Source organism: Miscanthus floridulus, chromosome 3, assembly GCF_019320115.1.
Source record: "Miscanthus floridulus cultivar M001 chromosome 3, ASM1932011v1, whole genome shotgun sequence".
In the NCBI taxonomy this organism is placed as follows: Eukaryota; Viridiplantae; Streptophyta; class Magnoliopsida; order Poales; family Poaceae; genus Miscanthus; species Miscanthus floridulus.
In genome coordinates, this window is record NC_089582.1 from 51,634,170 (window position 1) to 51,645,152 (window position 10,983).

General features: G+C 49.8%; 1 protein-coding gene across 1 annotated transcript; it reads right to left on the bottom strand.

The window, feature by feature from the left end:
* Positions 1-8,127: 8,127 nt before the first annotated feature.
* On the bottom strand, positions 8,128-9,744 carry LOC136545715 (probable inorganic phosphate transporter 1-4). The gene has a single exon (XM_066537703.1). It carries the CDS (start codon positions 9,742-9,744, stop codon positions 8,128-8,130), a length of 1,617 nt encoding a protein of 538 aa, XP_066393800.1.
* Between the last annotated feature and the right edge of the window lie 1,239 nt (positions 9,745-10,983).

Genomic DNA, 10,983 nt, shown 5'->3' on the forward strand with positions numbered 1-10,983 from the left:
GCTCGGTTGTTACCAGTTGTGTTTTGTAAAGGGACCTCCGCTGTTTTATGGATAGATTGTGTATGTGTTCTCGCGACATATTTTCTTTTCCATTACTTACCCTATGGCTTTGAATCTCGGGGCGAGATTTCTTTTAGGGGGAAGGATTGTAACACCCCGGGTGTTTAAATATTAAAAATAGGACATGTCATCATATGCATTGCAAGGCATTGGTCATATTGCAAACTTTGATATGCATTCACTAAAACAAGTTTACATTTATGTTATAAGTGTTGAATTGAATTGTTTGAATCAAGTTCAAAATTTGGTTTGGATTTGAATTTTCGAGAAAACCCTGATTTTCAGCATTTAAATCCTACCCTGAAAACTCATTTCAAAATCTAAGCATATTTTGGGGTTGAGCCCAAAAGCAAAAGTGTAGAGCTTGTCAAGTTATACAAAGTTTGTTTTTGGAGTTTTCAAAGTTGTTATGAAAAATTTGAAGTAATTCGAAAAGACGTAATTCGTTAAATATCCCCTATTTGAATTCAAAAGTTCATTTCAAAATATAGAACAAATTAATGGTTGGTTATAAAAGCAAAGTTGTAGAACTTTGAATTTTGAACAACTTTTATTTTTGGAGATTTTTGAGTTGTTATACAAATTTGGGAGTAATTTGAATTTGAAAACGTGTGGCAATTCTATAAATTCTGTGAACAGTGTTCACCGCCTAAGCTACATGGCCAGCGATCTTCTTCGGCGTTCTAGGCGTGTCGTGGCCGTCTATGGCGTCACACTGGTGCGGGGAAGGGCTCTGTCGTGGCTTCCTTGAGCTTCTGAGCCGCGTTATAAATACCGAGACGCCGTCGTCGACCTTCCCTTCGCTACTCTGTTTTTTCCATCGCTCTTGCTCATCTCCAGCGAGCCCTCGTCGTCGAACCAGTGCCTCTGCCGTCACAGCAAAGCATCCATTTGTTTTGCCTGCTCCTTGCGCGCCTAGCCATCCTACTGCGGTTGTCTGATTCTGCCAGGAACCGCCGCTAGCAATCATTCTTCCTCGCGGCCGGCGACCTCACCCGCGATTCCGTATCACCGCGGCCAGCGTCATTCGGTGAGCCGTTGCCCTTGCTTGTTGTCCCTACAGCTTTGTCTTGATGCTGTGGTGCTTAATCCATTCTTGCTTGGTCATTTTACCCACTGCAGTCACCGGAACACCGTCGTCGACGAAGTCTGCTCCGCCGTGACCGCTGTCACCATCGACCTGCGTCACCGTAGCTTCTCCGACCTCGTTCTTTGCTTCTACACGTTCGGGGTGAGATGCTAATCCTTTCTAAGCGCTTAGTTTGACTGTTACCGGCCTTGTTTCGCCGGCGTAGTGTCACCGAGACGCCGCATCCGCCATGGCCGACGTCGAGCTAGTATAGGGCCGTAATCAGTACAGATAGGGACGTCAAACGATGCGCCTAGTCATGGTGATCGTTTTGGTACCTTGGCCGTCGCCGTTGGACTCATCGTCGGTGAGTTTACGTCGGTCAGCGCAGTCGCCGGCGTGGTCAAATGCGCGAGGTTAGGGATTATAGGTGGGACCCGTATGTCAGTGACTGTGCAGTTCAAAATGAATTTCTGTTTTTCAGATTTGAATGAATAGTGTCTATTTTTCTTATTTTTGTGTAGATTTATTTAGAGCTCCAAAAATTATGAAAATTTTTGTGTGACCTCTCTGTGATGAATATTATTTAGGAAAAATATTAAATATTGATTTACAGTAATTTTTGAATGTAATGAAAATTGCTTAATTTATTAATAAATAGATTTCCATGATTTTTCTAGGCTTATTTAATTATCCAAAAATTATGAAATTTGTTTTGCCACTTACTTATCATGTGATGAACCTTTACTAAAATTTTCAGCTCAATTAGAATAAGTTGATTTATTTCATAATTCTTAATTAATTAATTAATTCATAAAACCAAATAGTAACCTTTATTGATTTAGGTTTTGTTTGAATTTTTGATTGAGTGATGTCCTTGGGTCATTAGTTGATAATGATCCTTGGCAATTGAATTAGGTATTACGAAAAGGTTTAGTTAGTTTGACTTGTAACTGTACCGTGAAGGAAAGTTGTATTCCAGCTATTAACTTTTGAATCCATCATCGAGCATCATGTTTCGTATTCCGCATCATGTTAAACATGGCATTATTACTACGTGTAGTGAACGAAGGTGAACACGTGGTAGTTAATCAAGTTGCGGAGGAGGTTAATCTGCCTGTTGAGGTCGGATCGAATACTTATGGAACGTCGTAGGAACCTAACCTTTCCATCAACGAAGGCAAGCCCAGGATGCATTTAAACCTACCTTGTGTTTTATAAATTTCTATCGCTTTTGCTTTTATATACTGCATTAAGTGATTAGGAGTCAAGTGGAAACCAAATTGGTGCATTACCAACCTTGTTTTTCCATACCTACCTTGTTACCAGTTTAAATTCGTAAATGCCTAGTTATGGTTAGCCATGCTTAGACAATTAAAAGTCGGGTGATTACCTGTCACCTGTGAGTTTTAAATGGATCTTTGGTTACTTATGTTCTCATGAAATATGAGCATGTGGAGTAATAAATCTAGACCGAGCGGACTCTGTGTGTGAGAGCCACAAGACATGGAGGTCTTGTGAGCGGCTTCTTTCCGCCTGTGTCGATTAAGGTCCGTCTGTTGTTGAATTGCATGAGGTGAGATTTTGTAGTACTAACCACATACTTCGATAAGCCTTAACTTGGCTATTCTATTATGAGAATGGCTACTCGCGCACTAGAAGTGGAGAGATGGCGAGAGTAGCGTGTACCCACATGGCCATGGGCTAGAATAGTGGAGTACTGTATTCTCGGGTGGCGCGGACCCGTTCTTGTTTTGGAGGATCTGAGTGCAGGTTGATATATGTAGGTCGGGGACCTGCATATGTCGTGTGGTCTGGAATTCCCAGCTGGGTTTAATCGGTTCGAATCGTCGTTGCTCCTCGGTTATGGAGACTCAACTCACTGTTCATCATCGTAGTTTAATAACTGAAATTGAGAGGATGTTGGATACGAAGTTTCATGATCTCAATACAGATCATGTCATCTTTGTATATGATGTTATGAAGTTTTAAATGTCAAATTAAAGAATTTTGTTAAAGAGCTTTTATGCAAAATAACTTTGATTTTTGCTAAAGCCATACCTTGAATCCTTGAGCCTGCATTCCTGCGTTCTATTAATTCTTATTTCGGTTAAGCCTTGTTGAGTACTTTTGTACTCAGGGTTCATTGACCCGTGTTGCATGTGAGCCTCATGAGCAGATCTATTTTGGATCGTGCTGCATGACTATTGTTCGATCTGACGATGAGAAGTAAATGCGTGGCCCTTGGGCAGGGCAACTTTTTGTGTGATCAGTAATATGTTATAATACCACTCTACTACTACGTTTTGTAATATTAACCGAACTTAGTTGTATGGTTTGAAACAAATGGTTTGTAAACTATGTTATTGTAAGTCTTCCGCTATTTTTACTCTGGTGTATCTATTTGAATAAACTGTTGTAATACTGCAATGACTCTGTAATGTAATCCTTCTTGGAAATCATGGATGATTCGGGGTTCTTCGAGGACACCTGACAGACTTCTTAAGTTACTAGGAACATATGCATAGTTGTCAATGGTCGTTGGACAGTGACAAGTTCATGTGGGTCCTATAATTTAGGAGGTTCTACCACACTAGGAGGGAAGTTGGCATGTCTCGATGTGACCCATGGCCACGACAGACCATACCTAGGGGCTCACATCGCCAACAGTGTCGGGCGTGCTGGCGTTGTGCTGCCTAATCCCCGTACGGCTTCTGACAGGAGTACCTATTGACCACTCTGCCCACTGAAACAGAGTAGAGCACCACGATCATTTGATGACGCCTACGTATAGCGCTAGTGATGAACAGGGCCGCGATGTGGAGCCATCCCCGTCTCATCTATAGGACCGGTGGGACCCACATAAAGGAGATGAAGGATGTCGCGACCCTTGAGGCCTTCTTCTCCCTCGCTTTTCTCCTTTTCTCTCTCTTTCTCTCTATAACATGCGCCTTCCCCTTCATCTATAAAAGGGGAAGCAGGACGCCCCATGGGGGGAGAGGCACAAGCACACGGCTGAACGAGCTCAACAAGACTCAACTCCATTTGATCTTTTCACCAGAGACTTGGGACTTTCTCCCTCTCTCGCCCGTTTATAACCCCTACTACAAACTAGTGCCGGTAACATGAGCAACAGCAGACTAGACGTAGGGACATTCCGCCTGAACTAATGTAAATCCTTGTATCCTCCGAGCACACCATCTGTGCCAGATGTGCAGATACAAATTTACTAGCCGGTGGTTCGAAACACAGACACTACTCTACCTCGAGGCTGGATTCAAGTACCTGACTTTACAGTTGACACATGTGTTCGTATTTTCCTAGATTTATTTTAGGATTTAACGGCGCTATTCTTTCAGTGGTAGGCGATGTGCCCATCGACAACAAGGCACCTGTGGTGACTTTGTCAGTCCTCAAGATTTGCCAGATCAACTCAGTTGCCTAGAGGCGCTCATAGGGGTAGGTTTTGCACACATTCATAGAGCTAAGTGCTAGTGTATGGACATCTAGACAAACACCCACGTTCAGACATCGATGTTTGTACCTTGTTTCCCCCACCTGCACCTCGATGCGCCCACATGGGGGCCCGCACCACTCGGACCGCACACACCTCTGCCCGACTGACAACATGTGGAGACCGCTCGATGCTCATGCCTCGTATGCTTTCCATGCGCTTGCAAGAGGGGATCGCTCATGCCTTGTACGCTTTCCAATGCCCAGCAGCTGCAGCAGGCGGTTGTGGCAGGTGGTCCCAGTGCAACATGTGCAACACTAGATCTACTTTTGCAACATCCAATTGAAACACTTGCACTATATGTCCAAAATAGTTGAAACACTTGCAACATACTTCTAAAACACTTGCAAAACACCTGAAAACACTTGAAACCCATTGCAAACGCATACAACATCCAGATCCAGTTTTGCAACATCCAGATAAAATAGTTGCAACATACGTGTCGAGTTCATAAACTCGAGGTCCCTAATGGGACTGCTTCCCAGCAAAAAGCTCGACCTAGCAGACGATGATGCGGATGACGCGCAACTCCTAGGCCAACCCAGATACCTGACGATAAGCCGAAAGAGTGATCCAGTCTCCGACCAGAACGCTTCCGACTCCAACCCACCTCTCCGATCGGAAGTCCTAGCCAAAGAGGGGCGACACTCGCTTCTGACTCTGACCCACCTCTCTGACTGGGAGGCCTAGCCAAGAAAGGGCGACGCTCACTTCTGACTCCGACCTGCCTCTCCAACCAGGAGGCCTGGTCAAGGAAGGGCGACGCTCGCTTTCGACTCCGACCCACGTCTCCAACCGGGAACACAGCAAACCTCTATCTGCGGCTCTTCTCCGATCGACACGGTTGGAACCAACTGGGAATGACCGAATGGGGACGCCCACTCGGTGAGGACCCGAGAAATCAGGCGGAGCAGATAAGGTAAGGCGCACAAGTCAAACCGTAATACCGAGGACCGTACCCTGCACACCTGCAGGACAGTACTATTAGGCCATGTTAGAAGGGTACCCTACACACCTGGCCGGACATGAACAGTGTTGTGGGCACCAACATTTGTCCTACAGTATGGTAGGCGTCGACGTTTGCCATACCAGAAGAACACGATGGAACCAACCACATGCATCAGGGTGTCAACAATATTGTAAGCACCGACAAACCATCTCATACCCGATAGCGTGGGCAACAATACTAGGTAGCACTCTCTCTCTCTCTCTCTCTCTCTCTCTCTCTCTTGTAAGGCTGTCCCCTTCATCTATAAAAGGGGATGCTCCCTCTCCCAAAAAAGGGGATCGATTCGACGAACAACAGACAACACACGGATCATTCCGACTCACTCTCTGCTAGCTTTAGACATTCTAAAGCTACACAGAGCATACGTTTAAATACTTAGCACACATAGGAGCTCCCGTCACTCTCGGCCCTTCGGTCCAGAGTCCAACCGGACCTCTGATACCCCCCCCCCCCCCCCATCTTATTCACACTCGTTTGTAACCCCACAACAAACTTCGAGCACCTGGGCTCAGGATTAAAGTCACCGACAGACTCAAACTAGACGTAGGGCACGTTGCCTGAACCAGTATAAACCCTTTGTCATTTAGTGCTAGGCCACATCCGATCACAACATACGGCAAAACGACAAATATTTACTAGTTGGTCACTTTTCGCACCGACAATATGTATGAAACACTTGAAACATATGCTTGCAACATGCATGTTATGCAACATCCAGATATACCTCTGCAGCATCCAGATGAATCACTTGAAACATACATTTGGAACAATTGAAACATTAGAAACATATACTCGCAACATGTGTATATAGCTATTACAACATACGCAACATCCAGATGAAATACTTAAAAACAACTTCCACCTAAAACACTTGAAACATGGCGTCACCGGCAGCCATGGCCTATCTGGTGGGCAACTGCGGAAGCCAGCAAGCGGCGCTCAGGTGCAATAGAGAGGGAGGATGGTGGCAGGCAAGCGGCTGGGCGCGGTGAAGAACATCGTGTCGGAGCCGTCACCCTAGACCACACCGCGTGTCGGCTCGAAGAACTCGGCGGTGAGTGGCGGTGGGGAGACAGGAAGGCAGGCAGCGACGCTTGGGCGTGGTGCAACATGCTGTGGCGGTGCGGGCCCGACAGCGCGGTCGTGGTTGAGCACGCCGCGGCGATGCGGGCGCGGAGAGTGCGTTCAACAATGGATGAGGGCGCAGCAGCGACTCGAGAGGAAGGTGAGAGCGGAGATTTTTTATGTTGAGCAACACGAGATGATGTGTCCATGCGGATGGCAGTGTTGCCTGTTCGGCCACTCAGGCAAGCGTCGAGGCCCACCAACGCGCGTCTGGATGAAACGGACGCCCTACCCAGAGCATTTCTGAATTTCAATAAGCAATATATGTTATATTTAGGCCCTATTTGGCGCAGCTTCTCCGCTGGCTCAGGAGCTGTTTGGAGCTATTTTGTGACAAACGAGGTAAAACCGAAAACAACTTCACCTAGGGAGCTCCTTGAAACTTGCTCTCATGAGTTTAGGGTGGAATCGAGCTTAAAATATTGGCTTCACCCGACTTCAGTGGACACCTATGGTCCCCATCGTGCGAGGATGATAGATTTTCCCTAGCCAAGGGGGCACGCCCACTGAGGAGGTGTGTTCGGTCGCCGAGAGGAGCGGCGTGGCCGTCAGGAGGGGCGCTCGGCCGTAGGGAAGGGCGGCGCGGCCTCTAGGGAGGCGCGCGGTCGCCGGGAGGTGCGTGCAGCCACCGGGAGGGATGGCGTGAACGTCGGGTAGGGGCATGTGGCCACTGGAAAGGGGCATGTGGGCCAATCGTGGGTGGAAGCCGGTGGTCGCTCACCCGGTGGGAAGAAGATAGTGAACAAGAAGATAATGGGTACTTTATCTTTTCATTCTTTTTTTGTCAATTGTGAGGAGTTGTTTTGCCAAACACTTTGTAAAATCAGCTCTAGCTCCGTCGCTAGAGTTATTTGTGAAGCCGTTTAAAAAAATGGCTTTACCGGTGAAGTAGAGTTGTGCCAAATGCGGCTTTAGGGTTTTTTTGGCATGGCTTGGGCTCCGGCTACGGTAACAATTTCTATGGAGGAGCTGTACTAGACGTTTTAAAAAGAAAAGTTATTTTCTTTTAGAGTAGAAGTTGGAGCTGTAAAAAGTCGCTCATCATAAGTGTTCCAGATCCTTAGTGCACTTCATCGTCCTCATTGATCATTCCACTCGGAAAGGCTTTATGAAAAAAAAAGTGTCTCACACCTCGCTGACTCACACGAGAATGTGATAGGCCATTCCAGCCGTCCGGGCCATGGCGGCATTGCGCTACTGCCTGGATACGACGGAAATCAACAGCCCAGGCACATCCATGATCTGATGGATGTCGGAGACATATTGTTGTTTAGATTTCGCCCAAAATAATGAGCACAAATTAAATCTATTGCCCCCTCAGCCACGAGCGCCGGTAACGAAGATGAACATCTATAGCGGGAGATTCTGGGAGTCTCCCACGTCATCAGCATCATCTCTATTGGTGGACTCGCCGCCTTCGCCGGACACCTCCTCCAGCGACCGCCCCTTCGGCTCCGGTAGGAAGCAGGTGAAGAGTATTCCCAGCACATTGGACGCGGCGAGCACGAACAGGGAGGCGCGCACGCCGATGCCCGACGGGTACCCTGTCTCCGTCGCCTCGCTGCCGTCCGCCTTCTGCCCGGCGTACATGAACCCGAACGTCCCAACGATAGCGCCGACTTTCCCGGCCGCGGCCGATATCCCGTGGCACGTCGTGCGCAGGTGCGCCGGGAAGATCTCCGCCGGCAGGATGAAGGTGGTGCTGTTGGGCCCGAAGTTGGCGAAGAAGAAGGTGAAGGTGTACATGAGCACGAGCCATATCCGGCGCCCGGGGCTGATGAGGCTGTCGTAGAAGGCGGCGATGACGAGCATGAAGCCCATCATCATGGCGAAGCCCATGAACTGGATGGCCTTGCGGCCGACGACGTCGACGAAGGCGATGGCGAACCAGTAGCCAGGCAGCGTGCCGCAGAGCGCGATGATGGCGTGCGCGCGGCCGACGCGGTAGGTTTCCTCGAGGGTGCTCATGGTGCGCGCCCTGGGGACCCACTTCACGTCGCTGAAGATCTTCTCCTGCAGGATATTCTGGGAGTAGAAGACGACGTCCAGCACGAACCAGCAGGCGACGGCGCCGGCGAGGTGCGCGCCGTGGCGGCGCGCGAAGCGGCGGGAGAAGACGCCGTAGTCTCCCCTGTCCCTGGTGATGCTCTCCACCTTGTCCGGCTCGCCCGTGATGTCCACCTCCAGCACCCTGGACATGTCGCGCGCGGCCTTGTCGGCGTCGCGGGCCACCAGCGCCGTGTAGCGCGCCGTCTCCGGCAAGCGCATCCGCCAGTGATAGGTGAAGCAGGCCGGGATGGCGCCGACCATGAGGATGATCCGCCACGCGTAGTCGGCCTGCGGCGGGGTGGAGGCCGCGGGGTCGTCCTCGTACGCCGGTACGCCGAAGCGCGCCTGGAACGTGGCCGAGAAGACGAGCGTGACAATGCAGCCGGCGAGGACGCCGAGGCCTTCCATGGCGAAGACGGCAGCGACGAAGCTGCCCCTGGTGCGCTTGTTGGCGTACTCGGACATGATGGTGGCGGAGAGCGGGTAGTCGCCGCCGATGCCGACGCCGAGCCAGAAGCGGAAGAAGCAGAGCGTGGCCATGACGCCGCCGGCGCTGTTGCCGAAGGAGAGGCCGGACAGGAAGGAGCCCATGATCATGAGCATGATGGTCTTGCCGTAGAACTTCTTGCGGCCGACCTTGTCGCCGAGCCAGCCGAAGAGGAGCTGCCCCACGATCATGCCGCAGAAGGTGACGCCGCTGATGGCGGCCTCCAGCCTGGGCGGGAGCCTCCCGGGCTCCCCGCGCCCCGGGACGTGGTAGTAGATGCGGCCCAGGAGCTTGGTCACCAGGGTGATGCAGAAGAGGTCGTACGCGTCGGCGAAGAAGCCCGTGCCGGCGATGACCACCGCGCGGACGTGGTACCGCTGCGTCTCCGCGACGTCCAGCGCGTGCAGCACCTGCAGCTTCTCCAGCGCCATTATTGCCGCCGCCCGCCCGCTGCCTCGCACTCGCAAGCTTGAGGCTTGGGGGCTTGGCACGAGGCAGGAAGGGAGCGAGGAATCCACCAGTGCTCAGCTCGCGACGGCTAGCTTTATATAAGCAGGCGGCGAGGCGCCTATTTGGCGCGACGAACGGGACAACGGCAAGATACGAGACGCGTCGTAGCTGTCACTCCGGCCGCCTCCGCGACGTGCCCCTGACGCTGACGGAGTGTGTCGTTGGTTGCCGCATGGCCGCGCAGAAACAACAAGCAGCCCGGCAGGTGTCAGAGTGGGCTGGTTACATACGCCGGACGCGGATGGAAATTCCGAGGCAGGCTGGATCCCGGTGCAGTACGCACTACGCACCGCGCAGTGGTGTGTCAAATGTTGTTTGAGAGCAGAATATCCTAAATAACGATGCTGAATAAACCTTTCTGGGTAGTAGCACCGGGGTACTGACTGCAGTGTTGTTATGGCAAGGTGCATTAGAAATCTGTGCGCACCTGGTTTAGAAATTGTGTTTCGAAAGCGAGAATGGAATTGCATCCTTTACTCCTTTTCGGTTCCCCGCACAACTGCGCCGACCTATGCTCAGCTGTAGAACCAACTCAACACATCATGTAACCAGCCTTCTCTCACATTTTGAAACTAGAGGGCAAAAATCTGCCACTGTTAGCTTTATCATACTCAGGGGAGGCCAAGATATGTGAAAGGTGGGGACACCTTTGAGCAACCAAAAATATTTGCCACAATATTAAAATGCTCATCACTGACATTAATTGGCACCATCATTGACTTTGCATAAGGCTTGTGGATTCAGCAAAGGAGTTGAGAATAGCCTGAAGTCGGACACGTGCACAACATTATCATGCTTAAGGACTCGCAGCATGTTCGCTCGATCGTATTTGGCTTATAAGCCATGGCTTATCAGCCAACGAATATTATTTTTCTCTCACACCAAACCAGCCAACAGTACTTTTAGTCATGACTTATAAGCCAAACCAGCCCAAACGAACAGGGCGTAAGGTGATGTGAGAACCATTCAGACTCTAAAGGCAGACATTGCCATTATAGAAGGCCTGACAAAGGTTATAGAAATCATTGCAAATGATGGGTCAACACTTCTTGAAGAAATCAGTATTAAAGCCATCAGACCCTGGAGCTTTGTCTGAAGGTAAGTGTTTAATTACTATGTCAATCTCGTCCTTAAGAAAAGGGTCCACCAGTGAAGGACAA

Excerpts from the sequence above, each read along its gene's own strand:
- LOC136545715 (XM_066537703.1), bottom strand. The coding sequence starts at position 9,744 with ATGGCGCTGGAGAAGCTGCAGGTGCTGCACGCGCTGGACGTCGCGGAG.